This window comes from Rhinoraja longicauda, chromosome 4 (genome assembly GCF_053455715.1).
Source record: "Rhinoraja longicauda isolate Sanriku21f chromosome 4, sRhiLon1.1, whole genome shotgun sequence".
Taxonomy (NCBI): Eukaryota; Metazoa; Chordata; class Chondrichthyes; order Rajiformes; family Arhynchobatidae; genus Rhinoraja; species Rhinoraja longicauda.
In genome coordinates, this window is record NC_135956.1 from 38,341,682 (window position 1) to 38,360,159 (window position 18,478).

Below are 18,478 nucleotides of genomic sequence, written 5' to 3' on the forward strand. Positions count from 1 at the left end.
GCATCCGAGGAGATGAAGAGACAGAAGGAACATCCCCTCTATCACAAATCAAAAGGTAGCTGTCATTCAGATTTCAAATATACATCTGGCACAGCAGTTATGTGTTTTGATAGATCAACATCTTGTTGGTCTAGACACTTCACGGATACCCCTGCAGGTGGGAAGATGACTAATCAGGAAGGTTGTTGGGAGGCTCTAGGGCCATTTGGTATTGATTTTAATATTTGCACAGCTTCATTGATCCATGCAGTCACATTGGAATGGAGATTATGAGAATCCACAATTAGACCAGACAGGTCGAAAATTGATTTGGATTTGGAAACTGTGAAAAGCAGCTATATGTCCTTGAGCTAGTAAATAGGAACATGGGCTACAGTTTCATATTCTGAGGAAAAGAAGCTAAGGATGAGATAATCCAATGATACATCTATATTTCGAGAAGTAATGTAAGCTACAAACAGACCTGACAGTGAATAATTCTCTGGAAGGGATGCCTCGAAATAGTTCAAACACAGTGCGAACCTTCTGGGCGAATGATCCAGAGGTTTATTCTGATGAAAGAGGAAGTATGATTCAAAATACATTGTAACAAGTTTATAAATTAAACTAACAATAAAATCTGGAATTAAAATTAATATCATGCTGGTTGACATTAAAATAAACTAATTTAATAAAGCTCTTAAGAAAATCTGCAGTGTCTCTCCTCTCTGCTGTATTTCTGAATCGAGAACCAGAGTTATGTGTTGGAAGGAACTTCAGATGCTGGTTCATACCAAAGGTCGTCACAAAGTGCTGGAGTAACTCTGCGGGTCAGGCAGTATCTCTGGAGAAAAACAGCAGCGGGTCAGGCAGCATCTCTGGAATTTCTCCAGAAATGCTGCTTGACCCGCTGAGTTACTCCAACACTTTGTGTCTACCAGCGTAATGTGGTCACTGACCGCAGAAGAAGTCATACCCAGTCCAAGGGCAAGTAGGATTAGGCATTAAATACTGATCTTTGCAGCAACACTAATATCCAGGGTTGGTAAATTAAACAAGGTGTACATGTGCATTTCATGTAAGGCTACTGTTTGAGTCTCATGACTATTATTAAATTATCCCTATTTACAATAAATACATTAGAAATAACTACAAGTATTGTGGAATTATTCTGTCGCACCAGTTGCTCCTTGGCTGTGACTATTAATTCTAATATTGATTTAGAATAATTGTAAAATTATTTAAAACCTTTTAAAATTACTATCCCCATTACCTTTTAAGGAAACAAAGCACAATTTAGCCCCTTAATATTGAAATTTAGATAAATATACGAATATTCATAAATTATGCATTAAAAATCTTTTGTGAAGGCAACATTTCAATCTCATTTTTAAGTCTTTGGTGATTAGTTTTTATTGCGGCACTTCATGCTTTTTAATTCTAGATTGGTTTTAATGTATCTAATTTAATCTATACCAGTGTGGCCCTTTTTCATGTGTGACCCTAGACTTTGAGATCTGGTGGTGAGATTGGTCAGAGGATCTGAATGGTGAGGTAAAATAGAAATAGAAAGGCATCACTGTCATATTCTGTCTGCTTTCACTTCTCATCTAACACGCATAACCACCCATTTAGTTCAGGATGTAAGCATTGATTTTGTGAAGGTGGTGTCTCCAATGTGACTGGATTATTCAATCAACGTATGTTCTGTTTTCCTCCTCTCAAATGATCGTGTGAACAAATGCTGTTTATCCATTGCATTATGGTCTACCTCTTTAACAAAATATTCATAAATATATTTTAAGTAATTCATTCAAATGAAATGTTTAGCTGTTTTTATATCTGTCAATGGCATTGGTTTATTATTGGCACATGTACCGAGATACAGTGAAAGACTTTGTTTGCATGCTTTCCAGTCAAATTGTACCATGCACAAGTATGATCAATCCATGCAGAAGCACACCAGGGGAGTGCAAAGAGAAAAGTATGAGGGTGAAGAATATAGTGCCACAGCATTTCAATTATAGAAAAACTTGTGCAGATAAAAAAAGTGCAAGGTCCGCAATGAGATAGATTAGGAGATCAGGACATAAACCCTTAGTTTATGAGAGGACTGTTCAGTAACCTGACTCAAGTGGTCTGTGCTTCCAAGCTTTTGTATCTTCTGCCCAACGTGAGAGGGGAGAAGAGGGCATGTTCAGGGTAAATAGTGCTGATTATGTTGGCTATTTTTCCAAGGTAACTTGAAGTGTAGATGAAATTAGTGGGGTGGGGGGGATGGGGGAAGGACAGACTGGACTACTTCCACAACTCTCTGCAATTTCTTGTACTCTTGGGCAAAGCTGTTGCCAAACCAAGAGGTGGTGCATCCCAATAGGATGTTTTCTATGTTGCTCAGTAGTAAATTGGTAAGAGTTATTGGAAACATGGCAAACTTCCTTAATCTTCTGAGAATTAGAGCCATTGATGTGTTGTCAAGGCCTTGGCTTCAGTGTGTTTGGTCCGGATAAATTGTTGGTGATATTTATGCCTAGGATCATGAAGATCTCAGCCATCTCTGCTTCGCCACTAATGTTGCTGATTGGGTCATGTACATCACCTCATTTCCCGAAGTCAATACCTAGCTCCTTCATCTTGCTGACAGAGTGTAAAAACTAAGTGTATCACTTAGTCCATTGATTTGAATATCTGGTCTATACTTTAGATGTGGCACAACAATGAAGCTATCGCTGGGGATCTGGGTTCAGTGCTGACCTCCAGTGCTATCTGTGTGGAGTTTGCTTGTTCTTCCTGTGACTGTGGGTTTCATCAGGGTACTTTGGTTTCCTCCTACATCATCACAAATGAGTGGATTGGTGATTATAAATAGCTGCTGTAAATTGACTGTAGCTTCCAGGTGAGTGTAGAATCAGATTGGATGAGACAAGGAGAAGTTGATGGGAACTCTGAGAGAATAGAATGGGATTAGTCTAAACGGGTGTTTGTGAAGGTTGGTGCAGACAACCGAGGGCCTGTTTTGGGGTTGTCTGACTTTATGCTTCTGGTTAACAGAGGGCAATCTACGCCTGAATGAAAACTCTTTGGTTGTTGAGTATTTTACTTTCAGAGATCATTCCGTATCATAACCAATCCATTCATTTAATTTAAAGTTAAATCAACCACTATTGAAGCCATTATAGAGTTACATTTTCCTGCGAATGACAGTTTTTTTTTCTTGTTCACGAAGGTTAAATTCAAGTGAGAAGGTTTTAACTTGATTTTTGGAAATGTTTGTGTTTTGAAATAGTCCTTAACCAACAATACTGGTGATACTTGTAGTACGAGAGTTTGCATTGGTGATTATGTTCACAGGGCTCGGAGAAAGAAAGAAAATAGCAGCCACAGAAATACAACTTAGCCTACTGTACCTTTTTGTGTTAATATTTTCCCCACTATCCGCTAATTCTTGCAAACTCGAGCAACTTGGTGAAAGGTGATTTCATGGGAATGGTTGTCCTTTCATTGAGAAATGGATGTAATGGGCATGTTTATGCTCATGGACATGCTGAATGCCAACAGGCTGTTTGAGTGCAGGCAATATAACAACGGTGTCTAATCCCATTGATGCCCAATATTCACATGCACACAATACTGAGTATTCTGGACATTTAAAAAAATCTCCTGGAGGCCTTGAGATAAAATCCTGTCACCCCAGCACAGATAAAAAAGCTGAGCACAATCTGAGGATCATACTTGGGATTTTTATAATTTGAAATATTAATTGGAGACTCATTCTATAATGAGTCATACCACTCTTAATATAGAGTCATACAATGGAAACATGCCCTTTGGCCCATCTTGTCTATGTCGACCAAGATGCCCCATCTATACTAGTCCTTCCAGCTCATGTTTGGCCCATATCCCTCTAAACCTTCCCAGTATTTTCCCAATATGTATCTATCCGAGTCTTTTTTTCGTATTTTCATAACTTGAACGATGTGTGTGGCCTTGACAGATTTTCTACCCAACATTTTCATACAGATTTCCTATTCAATATTCCACACAGTTTGATAAAAAGACAATATATTTAGATTTATTTACAAGCAGTCAACTGTGATTGTCAAATTTGACCTTTTCAGCCAAATCTTGAGGTTTAATTTATTTTTTCCTTGCTCAGAATTTAGTAAGAAGCCAATATATAAGATCTTTCACTTTTACTGAACTCTGGGGGAGTCCAGAACCAGGGGTTACAGTTTAAGAATAAGGGGTAGGCCATTTAGGACTGAGATGAGGAAAAAACCTTTTCACCCAAGGAGTTGAGAATCTGTGGAATTCTCTACCGCAGAAGGCAGTGGAGGCCAATTCACTGGATGTTTTCAAGAGAGAGATTTAGCTCTTGGGGCTAAACCAATCAAGCGATATGGGGAAAAAGAAGGAATAGGGTACTGATTTTAGATGATCAACCATGATGGCCTACTCCTGCCCCGATTTATCTATGTTTTTTCACTCGTTTTTATTCGACTTTATTCTGAAGAGAGAGTGTCTGTTGGCAAAATTTGTTGAGACGTAAAACTAACTGTTGGCTGCCTGGCCAGTTATCTATCCTTCATTCACAATGCCTTATCTTGTAACTTGTGTTTTTAATGTACATTGCAGGTATATCCGGTCAGAGCGGTCAGTAATTTTAATAAACTTCTGCCTATCAATCATTTCATCAAATGCTCTCATCCTGATAGGACAAACTCAGACAAGAAATAAAGTAAGTGTTGTATTTTTAACAGAAAACCATGGTGTGTATGTTGATAAGTAGAAATCTGTGATGTTTAACAATATATGTTCCATCCTATTCATTTTAGATACTTACTCAAGATAAAGTGGAAGAGTTCAGAAACGAATCTGAACAGATTGTTGTAGTTCATTAATATTTGAAGGTATCAGCCTTATTTTGGGAGATGTGTAGGAAAGAACTGCAGATGCCGGTTTAAATCGAAGATAGACACAAATGCTGGAGTAACCCAGTGAGACAGGTAGCATCTCTGGAGAGGAATGGTCGAGACCCTTCTTTAGACTGATCCTGGGTTGAGACCCTTCAGTCTGAAGAAGGGTCTTGACCCAAAACGTCACCCATTCCTTCTCTCCAGAGATGCTGCCTGTCCTGCTGAGTTACTCCAGTATTTTGTGTCTATCTTTTATTTTGTGAAATTATGGGTTCAACTCCCCTTTAGAAATTAAGGGACAGTGTAATCCTGAGGGAATATTGCACTCTTGGAAATATTGTCTTTCCAATGAGATGATAAACAGAGGTCCTGTCTCTTGGATAAATGCAGGAGGTCCAATGAAGGAAAGCAGAGCAATCTCCAAACAACCTCCAAACAAGTATCTCTCAGGCATCATCAAGAAGAGATGATTTTCTTCATTTATTTAATTCTTTTTAAGCAAATATGTTGCTGAATTTCCTTAAAATTACAATATAACTCTTAAACAAATAAACTGACTACAATTAAAGAACTTTGGGGCAATCCCTAACTCATGAAAGGTTCTGTACAAACACAATTCAGTGTTTTACATTTGCCTTATCCAGCACAATCTAACTTAAAGACTTCATTTTCAGAGGACAGCGCATTTTACAATAATGGCACACCTTCAGAATGGTTCTGGAGCTTTCATTTCATTTATGTGCTCTATTTCTAGTCTCAAGTCACCACCTTTTTTACTCTAAGGTATCACAAAATGCTGGAGTAACTCAGCAGGTCAGGCAGCATCTAGGAGAGAGGGAACGGGTGACGTTTCGGATCGAGACCCTTCTTCAGACTGATGTCAGGGGGGCGGGGACAAAGAAAGGAAGACAGTGGGAGAACTGGGAAGGGGAGGGGGGGGGGGGGAGAGGGACAGAGGAACTATCTAAAGTTGGAGAAGTCAATGTTCAAATGTTGTGATACCTTCGATTTGTACCAGCATCTGCAGTTATTTTCCTACACCTTTTTTTTACTCTGAAGGGAGCTTATCCATCCAAATCCATCATTGACTTTCCTTGTTATTTAAGTTTAAACTGATCTATCAAAAATATGTAATTCTGTAATGTAAAGATCCTGTATTGGGCAAATGCTGAGAAAATATGTCATTGTTTGATGTGGAGACACAATTACAGTTGGAAGTATACAATTTCCCCCCAGAATAGATAACATAAAGATCAAATATGGAACAAATTAAACCCAAGAATGAAAAGTTTTCTTTAATTTATGATTTTCAATAATTGCTGAATTTATGTCTACCTTCTGTTGTTCAACGAAATAATAGTTTTAAGTTTGCAGACTATAATCATCTGCTGATGTCCGCATCTTAAAGAATAATGTAGAATATGTACATTTTGGTGTAGAAATCCTTTTGTTGTGGTCAGTTCATCTTAGCTCAGAGCTGCCCATCAATGAGGATATGTTGCAGATATTGCTCACTATTTATGGTGGGAATTCACTTGAATAACCTGCACTAACTTTGACAGGGACACATTTTTTAGTCATTGCAGTGTAGGGCATCAGCTAAGATGGATTGAGCTGGGGGGTTGGAATATATAAATTCACTTCTTGTATTTTTTACAATTTGAATTGTAAAACATGACAAATTAGTTGTAATAGTTTCTTGAATGTTTCTGATTCTTCGAAAGATTCAGGCTTTGATAGCTAACTAAACACCTCACAAAGGTTTATTCAAGCTGTTTATGGACAGGGCTTGTTCTCCAATGACCTCAGTGCCCTTCGCCCATCCCAAAACAATATTCAATACCGTCTCCCACAAAGAAAACCATGCAAGGTAAATCCGCCCTACCCTGTTAGCAAGCAGTGGTTATAATTTCTGGACTGGTGTGAATTGAATCCAACATTGCAAAAGCAAAATACCGATGACACTTAAAGCCTCAATTTGAAGCAGAATGTGCTGGGAATGTTGAGCAGGCCATAAAAACATGGGGGAAAAAAATAGTTATTGGATCAAGCTAATACCTAACCTCTCCTCTGAATATTTCTTTTGTGCAAATGAATTTCCTGGCTTCTGAGGTGCGATTCAGATTGAATAGATCGGAATTTGATTGCCCAAACTAACATCTCTGGAGCTAATTTTCTTATTTTATTTGCCACTGAATCTATCCCAGTCTGCTAGCGTTAAACATGGCAGTTAGTTATGCTGGCGTATAGTACTGTGCCAGTGAAATTATTAATTTTGGAATCATCATTTAATCCAGTGATAGTGGGTTGTGTAGCGAAACAGTGTGCAATACTGTGCTTTGCAAACTCTTCCAAAAGAAAAGCAACAAAGTGCTGGAATAACTCAGTGTGTCAACGAGCATCTCTGGAGGACATGAATCAGTGACTTTTCGTGTCAGGACCCTTCTGTGATTCCTGCTGCTCCACGGCAATCAGCATCTGCAGTTCCTTATTTCTAACTAAATTGTTTTATTGTTTTCATGATTGCTGTTGCCTAAAAAAATATAGCAGAACTTTCCTGTTCCTCTTCGAACATGCATTGGGATCTTTATTCGCAGTGAGATGTTACGGAGTTTGTTCCAATCAGGTTCCCATCTGAAATGCAAAATCTTCAACAGTGCAGCACTTTCAGGGTTGATTTGAAGTGTTAGCCTTAATTGAGTGCTTAAAACTTTTTGGCTTGGAACACATCATCTAACTCAAAGGTTCTATTGAACCAAGGCTGACACCTACAACTATTACTGACTAATATAAGATCTTGCATGAAGATTTAAATTATATCCAATCTATCTGATATGCATGGCTGAGGAATACTCAAAATGGCAAATTTATCTGCTATGCTATTGTGGAGAATTTCTTAAATCTGAAAATTCGGAAGCAGTATGGGGTAGCGTGAAGGCACTGGTGTAAAAATTGACAGGTTGATTTTGATGATTAAAATTGGCCACCGTTTACAAAGTTCTGGAAGATAAAATTGTTTATGTCAACAATTAACAATCATAATGCTTGAGATACCCGTTGGATAAGGGAAGTACCTTCTGTATGGACAGAAAGGTCTTTATTTCTCAAAAGAGATTTTTCAGAGGTCTGTGTTGGACAGTTTAGATATAATTCAAAGGCTGGAAATAACAAAAAGGGAATATTCAAAGTATATTCAAATCTGTCATTTCATATCATGAAATTTTGAAAACCTTTAACCCTCTCTCCACTTCTCTCCAATTATGCCCATTTCCAGTGCTTAGTGAAATGAGTAGTTAATCGTCTTCTAAATCCACCTTGAGTAGGCTGTATTTTGTGAATGAATAATCTATATTGGCTGTGCTTCAAAGCCAACTGGCTAATTTTGTCTGCAATTCAGAACGCTTCATTCAAGTATTATATTGCTAATTTATTAATGCCAGAATTCAACACTGTTAACATCTTTTACCAAATTCTGTTTTTTAATTTAATGCTGGTGACATTCTTGTTGACAAATGAAGCTCTTATTTAAAGCACTTATTCACAAAATGCTGGAGTAACTCAGCAGGTCAGGCAGCATCTCAGGAGAGAAGGAATGGGTGACGTTTCATGTCGAGACCCTTCTTCAGCTAAGCACTAGTATGTGCAATAGGGTTCTGCAGCCATTTTTATAATTACCCCCCCCCATCCTCTCCCACCTGACCCATTTCAGTTTTAAATTGCTCGATTTCCATGTTTAAAATCAGTTTATGTTCTTAACCTGATATTTTGTCCCATTTCCATAGAAAAGATTTCTTTAACCATGAACATTAAAAAAAATTGATTAGGCGCCTTAAAATAAATCTAGATACGAGATGACACGCATGCTGAATTATATTTTTCCCCTCAAGAATGGTAAACTAGAAGCAATTAGTTAATCTGCCTCCGTAACCACGCCCCACCTCACCTCTATCCAGTTGTTCCTTGTCTTGGAAAAACACACCAGGGATTGGCTGGAATGGACCCTCCGGTTTTATCATCAGTGCTGAGAAGATGGCAAGCAGTCAAGTCCAGCGAACCGCATGAAATTAGTCAAACTATAAAGAAAAACTTTGTCCAGGCTTAAAATCAATATATATCTAGACTGTTTGATCATATGAACTATATTTACTATATCACTTTTTCAGCTTTTATCACTATCGATAATCAGACTTCAAAAGGATGGAAGTACATTCAGAAGAGATATATTATCCATTTAGACCAGAAAAAAACATTGCCATTAATTCCCGAGGTTATACTAATGAGGCATTTAATTTAGTTTAGAGATACAGTGCGGAAACAGGCCCTTCGACCCACTGTGTCCACGCCGACCAGCGATCCTTGCACATTAACATGATACTACACATCGAACAATTCACATTTATACCAAGCCAATTAACCTACAAACCAGCAAGTGCTTTGGAGTGTGGGAGGAAACCGTAGATCTCGGTGAAAACTCATGCAGGTCACGAGGAGAATGGACAAACTCTGTATAGACAGCATCCGTAGCCCAGATTGAACCTGGGTCTCTAGCGCTGTAAGGCAATAACTCTACCACTGCGCCACCATGCCGCCATTGGGATTTTAACAATATAGGCCTAATTACAAGATGCACAGATCAGTTATGGGACTGAGACATTGAGTTGGCATGTGAGAAAATATCTGAAACAACAACTTACCAAACTTTGGTCAAAAGGACATGTAATCTTGTGTGGAGGAAAGAAAGTCTCTTCGCATAGCAACTTAATGGAAAGTGGAAACTGACAAGCTCTGAAATTTCCAGGTACCTCCTCTGGAGTCTTGCAGTGCCATATCATTTCGTTGGGACACGAGGCGGATTGTTATAATCATATTTTTAAAGTGACTCACAGACTGTGGTACTTAAAAAAATGATTTCTGTTGAACCAAATTTAATAATTTTAAGAAAATCACAACAGGCAAAGTGGGAGTGTATCACTTTTGCTTATTCACATTTGCACTCACAAATGTTTTATAATCAAGGATCCAATTGAATAGCGTTATTGCATTAAAACCCCCATAAACTAATTTACCCTGTAGGATTGAACCTGTTCAATTGAATAATTTCGGACAGTTTCTGGACTTGTTTGCTGCTTCCCTTAGTGCCCTAAGACCTAAGGGCACCTGCTGATAGCAGAGATTGCTGTGCAAAGTGTTTCATTCAAAATAACTCTTGCTATCGAACAGCTTCAAAATGACATTGACCTGAATGCATGTACTCCTTGTGCACTGGCAGATTTGGCACTTTCACTCTTTATTTAAGCTGCCATTTCATTGTTTCAGTTGACCTGCTGACCAAGTCTCTGGTGTCCCAACAAAAGCATCTAGAGATTTGTGCAGTACAGCCCCATCAGTCTACAGTGTCAGCTGGTCGATTGTTGTGAAATGTTGAAAGCTAAGGTCAATTTATAATGAAAAAGTTCAAATTGGCCCACTGGCAAAATATTGTTTCCTTCAAAATACTTGTAGGGTAGCACGGTGGCGCAGAGGTAGAGTTGCTGCCTCACAGCACCTGAGACCAGGGTTCGATCTTGACCTCGGGTGTTCTCTGTATGGAGTATACACATCCCCCCTGAGACCATGCGTGTTTTTTTTCTCCGGGTGCTCCGGTTTCCTCCCACATTCCAAAGACCTGTAGGTTTGTGGGTTAATTGGCTGATGTAAATTGTCCCTAAACTTTTCAGGGGTTTGAAGACAATCCATTTCAGAATATCTCTTTGATTAATTTAGTTTTCGTCCTCTGGCATATTTGTTGATATATGCCAATATGAAAATTGCCCATTGTACCTTGGAGACAATTGATTGTGAATGCTACTTTCCATGCCTCAGAGGTGTTCATGGTGATTTGGCAATGCTGTTTGTGTACCTTGGAATTTTTTGGAAAATAAGTTAAATTTTATGGAAATAAAATTGAATTTTATGGAAAATAACAGAGTAACAGAACTCAGCAAAGGAAAGGCACTTCAAGTGCCTGGGTTAGGTAGGAACAATGAATGAAAATGATCCTTTGTCAAGGTTTTGGTAAAGATGATGCTGCGGCAGATCTATCTTCCTGGAAGGTTTAACAAGGAACCAAGAACGTGTAGATCTCATTAACTTTATGACGAGAACAGGAGCTGCATAATGATACCTATGTGTTGGGAATGAATCACCTGATCTTTCTGCAAGCAGCCACAAATATTGCCTTGGCCAAGAGCACGCCTTTCCATGTGAGAATGTCCATAGGAAGTGCACAATCACTGCACATTCCTGGATGGAGGGCTTAATGGGATTCCAACCACTGGTAATTCTTTTCCCAAATGGATTTCAGTGGAGATTGAAACTGGGGTCCGGGATTTTTTAGTAAGGGCTGAACAATGCACCAAAATATTTTGCACAAAAACAAATGCTGGGAACATTCAGCAGATCGGCATCTGTGGAAAGTGAAACAGAGTCAGCCTTTCATCTGAACTGCTGAAGTATTAACTGTTTATTTCCCTGTAGATGATGCCTGAACTGTCCACACTTCCCGACATTTATTTTTTGAAATTTGTGGCTTTATTGGGAAGGGTGCGGTGATTAGTTCTCATCACTTCAATTTAAGAAATATCCAGGAAGGTAGGAATTGCCCTGCTGATTACGCGAAGTCCAGAATGCAAAATGAGGGTTTCTATCAATGGAAGAGTGATTTTGTGGGTTCGGATAAGCGTGTTTACTAGTCGTTGTTTCTTCGCTTTTCTTGACAGGTGGTCTGTACCCTTGTGGCAGCGTTTCTGCATTTCTTCTTCCTGTCATCTTTCTGCTGGGTGTTGACAGAGGCCTGGCAGTCGTACATGGCCGTCACAGGAAGATTACGAAACCGAATCATTCGGAAGCGCTTTCTTTGTCTCGGATGGGGTTAGTAGCACACCTTTACCTGGTATCAGTGGGAAATATGACCAAGTCCTTGTCCTACCTTTTTTCATCTTCTGTTGCCGTTTTACATGGTGGCCCTATCTCATTCAGCGTCCTGAGAGGCTGAGGAACATTGAGAAGATTTACTGTTGCTAAAGGGCGCTTTAATGTTCAATGTTCACAGATTGCAGTTTAATTGACCTCTTGCGTCTTGCCTCTCACTGCTGATGTTACTTCCAAGAAGACTGTGAATGGTGCCCTATTACTTTTGGAAAGAATCTGGGTAATTTCAAAGTGATTCAAAGACTTCTAGCTCCATCAGGATACAGTCATTCAAATTGTGCAAGTATGTTTAGTTTATTTTAGTTTTGAGATACAGTGTGGAAACAGGCCCTTCGGTCCCTGAGTTCACGCCGACCAACGATCACTTGTTCACTTATTCTACCCTAGGGACAATTTACAGAAGCCTATTAATTTACAAACCTGTGTGACTTTGGGATGTAGGAGGAAAGCAGAGCACCTGGAGAAAACCCACATGGTCACACTGAGAACATGCAAACTCTGTACATACAGCACTCGTAGTCAGGGTCGAACCTGGGTCTCTAGTGCTGTAAGGCAGCAACTCTTACACTGTGCCACCCTATGTGTGAGCATGAATTTCAGTTTTTCTAGCTCTGGACATCTATCAGATGTGGATGAATTGTGATAGCAAGGATTATCTTGAGATAAATCTTGAATCTTCACACCTCAGAAGATCATTTGACTCATTGATTCTGGCTTTCGTAAGGATAATACAAATAGCCCCGTTGTCCATCTCTTTTACCGTAGCCCTGACTTTTCTTTCAAGATCTTATCCTACTGCTTTTTGAAAACCACGGTTAAATCTGTATCCATCAGTCTTGATCAATCCGATCCAGATCAAAAATAATCACTGCACACCAAAGTTTCACTTACTAGCTCAGCTGAATCTTGAGGAGAGCATCAGGAACATTTTATTTTCTTCTACTGAACCTAGAAAGGATAAGGGTGGCACAACGGTAGAGCTGCTGCCTTACAGTGCCAGGGACCCAGGTTCAATCCTAACTACGGGTGCTGTCTGTATGGAGTTTGTATGTTCTCCCTATGATCACGGGGGTTTTCTTCAGGTGCTCTGGTTTCCCCCCATATTACAAAGGCGTGCAGGACTGCAGGTTAATTGACTTCTGTAAATTACCCCTAGTGTGCAGGATGGAACTGGTGCATGGGTAATTGCTGGTCAGCATGGAATCGGTGAGCAGAGGTTTCCACACTGTATCTCTAAAGTGAACTAACTAAACTAAACTAATTGGATGTATCCTTTTATTGTTTAGTATGTGTAGTTCATGTGGTGCTGTCAGCTCCTATTAATGTTTTTGCTTGTATGCTTAAGCCACTGTTTGAGACAAGAAAGTAAACATGCAGGTACAGCAGGCAGTGAAGAAAGCTAATGGCATGTCGGCCTTCATAATGAAAGGATTTGAGTACAGGAGTAAAGAGGTCCTTATGCGGTTGTACAGGGCCCTGGTGAGACCACATCTGGAGTATTGTGTGCAGTTTTGGTCTCCAAATTTGAGGAAGGACATCCTTGCTATTGAGGCAGTGCAGCGTAGGTTCACGAGGTTAATCCCCAGGATGGCAGGACTGTCATATAAGGAAAGATTGGAAAGTCTGGGCTTGTATTCACTGGAATTTAGAAGGACGAGTAGGGGATCATATAGAAACGTATAAAATCATCAAACGACTGGACAAGCTAGATGCAGGACAAATGTTCCCAATGTTGGGGGGGGGGGGGTCCAGAACCAGCGGCCTCAGTCTAAGAGGCCATTTAAAACTGAGATGAGAAAAAACTTTTCCACCCAGAGAGTTGTAAATTTGTGGAATTCTCTGCCACAGAAGGCAGTAGAGGCCAATTCACTAGATGAATTTAAAAGAGAGTTAGATAGAGCTCGAGGGGCTAGCAAAATCAAGGGATATGGGGAGAAGGCAGGCACGGGTTACTGATTGTGGATGATCAGCCATGATCACAATGAATGCCGGTGCTAGCTCGAATAGCTGACACAAACCTATTTTCATTGGTTTCAGTGCTATCCTTTGAGCAAATGTAAATTATGCAAGACATACAAATATGAACATATGAATTTGGTGGAGTTGGCCAGTCGGCCCCTTTAGCTGGCTTCACCATTCAGTAATTATATCCTCTCCTCAGCAATTCCTCCCATAGCTGCTCACCTTTCACTTTTTTTCAACGGGAAACTGTCTGCCTCTGCCATAAAAAAATATACAAAGACACTGATTCCATATGTTTTGAGGAAGAGAGTTCCAAGGTATCATTACTGTCTAAGGACTCATTACTCACCACACTCCCATCTTTAAAGAGCAATGTTATTTGTTTGTTGTTGATTGTCCCATGACAAAACAGTCTCTTCACGTCTATTCCGTCGATATCCATGGTGTTTCTCACTCTCTCAAATTCCAGCCTCGTGTGTCCAGTTATTCTGTGAGGCAATCAACTTGTTCCATGTGAGAGTCTCGTAAACTTTCTCTCAGCAGCCTTCTATGTATTTATTTATTTCCTTAAATAAGCCACCATTGCTGTGCACATTACTCACTTTGTTATCTCATCAGTACCGTATATAATTGATGCATAACCTATCTGCTGTTGTCCAATTTCCCTTACAATAGATAACCACGTTCAATTAACTTTCCTAATTACTTGCCTCACCCGCAAGATAGCTTTTTGAGCATCGTGCATTTGGCCACCCAGATTCCTCTACATCAGAGCTCTTCATTTGCTCACCATTTAATTTTTCCTGTCAATGTGTGCAGTTTCTCCATTTGCCAGATTTTTGTGTGCCTAATGATTTATTTCCCTTTGTATACATATCTCTTCACATCTTGTTTTTCCCAGGTGTCTAAATTTCATTGTAATAATCTCTTTTTATATTTCTAGTTAGTCGTGTCTTGTCCTTTACTAGTTTCATTGTTCCTTATTGATCTCTTAGACATTCTTTGCTGTTATTCCATCCAATTCTGTGACTTGCCTTATACATTTTTTCTTTCAGTGTGACCCAATTTATAACTCTGTCAGTAACCACCGACGATGTGTCATTCTCACTGAACTGGATCTGATCTGCAGATTAAATAGCTGGATTAACTTGACTAGTATTGAAGAGCAGGATGAATTTGACAAACTTTTTCCCGCCCCCACATCTTTTCCAACTATCACCCCCCCTGCAACAATTAATCTGAAAAAGGATCCCGATCCGAAACATCATTTAACCATGTCCTCCAGAGATGCTGCCTGACCTGCTGATTTACTCCAGCACTTTCTTTTTCCCTTATGTAGAAACATAGAAACATAGAAAATAGGTGCAGGAGTAGGCCATTCGGCCCTTCGAGCCTGTACGCACCGCCATTCAATATGATCATGGCTGATCATCCAGCTCAGTAGCCAGTACCTGCCTTCTCTCCATACCCCTGATCCCTTTAGCAAAAAGGGCCACATCTAACTCCCTCTTAAATATAGCCAATGAACTGGCCTCAACTACCTTCTGTGGCAGAGAATTCCACAGACTCACCACTCTCTGTGTGAAGAAATGTTTTCTCATCTCGGTCCTAAAAGATTTCCCCCTTATCCTTAAGCTGTGACCCCTGGTTCTGGACTCCCCCAACATCGGGAACAATCTTCCCGCATCTAGCCTCTCCAACCCCTTAAGAATTTTATATGTTTCTATAAGATCCCCCCTCAGTCTTCTAAATTCCAGCGAGTACAAGCCCAGTCTATCCAGTCTTTTCTCATATGCAAGTCCCGCCATCCCAGGGATTAATCTGGTGAACCTTTTCTGTACTCCCTCTAAGGCAAGAACGTCTTTCCTCAGGTTAGGAGACCAAAACTGCACACAATACTCCAGGTACGGTCTCACCAAGGCCCTGTACAACTGCAGCAGAACCTCCCTGCTCCTAAACTCAAATCCTCTTGCTATGAATGCCAACATACCATTCGCTTTCTTCACTGCCTGCTGCACCTGCATGCTTGCTTTCAATGACTGGTGCACCATGACACCCAGGTCACGTTGCATCTCCCCTTCTCCCAATCGGTCACCATTCAGGTAATACTCTGCTTTCCTGTTCTTGCCGCCAAAGTGGATAACCTCACATTTATCCACATTATATTGCATCTGCCATGCATTTGCCCACTCGCCTAATCTATCCAAGTCACTCTGTAGCCTCCTAGCATCCTCCTCGCAGCTAACACTGCCACCCAGTTTCGTGTCATCCGCAAACTTAGAGATGTTGCATTCAATTCCCTCGTCCAAATCATTAATATACACTGTAAATAACTGGGGTCCCAGCACTGAGCCTTGCGGTGCCCCACTAGTCACTGCCTGCCATTCCGAAAAGGACCCGTTTATTCCTACGCTTTGCTTCCTGTCCGCCAACCAATTTTCTATCCACCTCAAAACTGAACCCTCAATACCGTGTGCTTTAAGTTTGTACACCAATCTCCTATGTGGGACCTTGTCGAAGGCCTTCTGAAAGTCCAGATATAACACATCGACTGGTTCTCCCTTATCCACTCTACTAGTTACATCCTCGAACAATTCTATAAGATTCGTCAGACATGATTTGCCTTTGGTAAATCCATGCTGACTTTGTCCGATGATTTCACCACTTTCCAAATGTGATGCTATCACATCTTTAATAACTGATTCTAGCATTTTCCCCACTACCGATGTTAGGCTAACTGGTCTATAATTCCCCGTTTTCTCTCTCCCTCCCTTTTTAAAAAGTGGGGTTACATTAGCTACCCTCCAGTCCTCAGGAACTACTCCAGAATCTAAAGAGTTTTGAAAAATGATCACTAATGCATCCACTATTTCTGAGGCTACTTCCTTAAGCACTCTGGGATGCAGCCTATGTGAATGTGTATGTTCACTTTAGGCAGCCCTGCTTAGATGCTTCATTATGTTATGTGACTTTGTCTCTTTAAAATTCTAGGCTTGGCTCCCTTCATCTCTGCAGAAACATGTTCTTTATTCATTTATATACTTATGCGGCCGTAACCCAACGGACATTGTGTGAAGTGGGGGAAATAAGTTGATCTTTCTTTATGTCATGTCTCACATTATCTACCGCTTTCTTACAACACAGAAGGAAGTGATTTGCAGCTCTCAGCACATTCCCATCAATCTTATTCCCCTCACATGCCCATCAACTCCATCCTAGTTCTCCTGCTACACACCTGACCAAGGGTGATTCACAGGACCCAATTAATGTTCCGGCTGACATGTCTTTGTGATGTGGGTGGAAACTATAACGCTTAGTGGAAATGCAGGCAGTTGCACAGAGAGCATGCACACTCCACAGAGCCAGCACTGCAGGTCAGTTGCTGGAGCTGTGAGGCATCAGCACTACCCACTGCTATCTGTTTTACAGATCCAAATGTGACAAAAGATTGCAAATTGGATTAGAAATCACTCATCACGTATTTTCAGGAAATGGACATGGGCATAGATGACATGGTGCATTAATAGAGCAATGATGTAGTTGAGTGTGTTCCATCGTCACACTGGGTGTACCCCACTGCATCCGCAATCCTACCCATTTTTTACTTTTCACTTTGCTGCCTCTTCGCTGGCTTTGTCCCAACCCTTACAGAATAAATGATACCTTCTTCGTGCAGGAAGGTACTGCAAATGCTGGCTGGTTTACCAAAAATAGACACAAAATGCTGGAGTAACTCAGCGGGACAGGCAGCATCTCTGGAGAGAAGGAAGGGGTGACATCTGGGTCGAGAAGGTTTCCGGGTCGAGAAGGTTTCGACCGGAAACGTCACCCATTCCTTCTCTCCAGTGATGCTGCCTGTCCTGTTGAGTTACTCCAGCATTTTGTGTATACCTTCTTAGTGTCCCTCCTCTCTAACAGCAGATCTAATTTTCACAGGTTAAAAGAAAGTTATTTTGCAAGCCAACCTGTTATGTATTTGTCTTGCTAATTGATTTGCATCATAAGGATTAACCAAGAATTACCCAAGCATTCAAATCATGGCTTAATGCTCTCTGCGGAGTGTCTGGAGATTGTATGGTGACTTTGTAATCTCTCTTGCACACAGGGAAAATAAAAATCCCTAAGACCAGTAGATGCAGTTTAAAGTACTTGATTTAAAGAAAAAGGCAAATGCTGAAATAGCATAACTTTTAAAAAGAATAAGAACTTGGAATATTTCACACCAGGAGGAAACCAGTGGGTATATTCAGAGTCTATGCCAGCCCTTTGGCAGATCTTACCAGTGAGCCAGCCTTCCCTGCCCATTCCTCATATCCCAGTGATATTTTACCTTCGTATTTATTCTAATTCCTTTGAAGTCTACTTAGTTTAATTTAATTTAGAGATACAGCGTGGAACCTTTGGCCCACCGAGTCTGTGCTGACCAGCGATCACCACACACTAATGCTATCCTACAAACACGAGGGACGATTTACAATTTTACTAAGCCAATTAGCCTTTGGAGTACGTCTTTGGAGTGTGGGAGGAAACCAGAGCTCCTGGAGAAAGCCCATGCAGGTCACAGGGAGAACAGGCAGGCTCCAGACAGGCATGACCCGTAGTCAGGATCGAACCCGGGTCTCTGGCACTGTTAGGCAGCAACTCTAGCGCTG

At 40.5% G+C, this 18,478-nt stretch overlaps 1 protein-coding gene across 12 annotated transcripts in view; it reads left to right on the top strand.

Moving 5' to 3' along the window:
* The window catches only part of adgrb1a (adhesion G protein-coupled receptor B1a), a 449,476-nt gene that overhangs the window by 344,075 nt on the left and 86,923 nt on the right, over positions 1-18,478 (top strand). For all 12 annotated transcript variants that reach the window (XM_078397552.1, XM_078397555.1, XM_078397557.1 and 9 more), the window contains 2 exons: positions 4,615-4,717; positions 11,654-11,804. In XM_078397552.1, the coding sequence (XP_078253678.1) occupies positions 4,615-4,717; positions 11,654-11,804 (254 nt within the window). The remainder of the gene's footprint in view (positions 1-4,614; positions 4,718-11,653; positions 11,805-18,478) is intronic.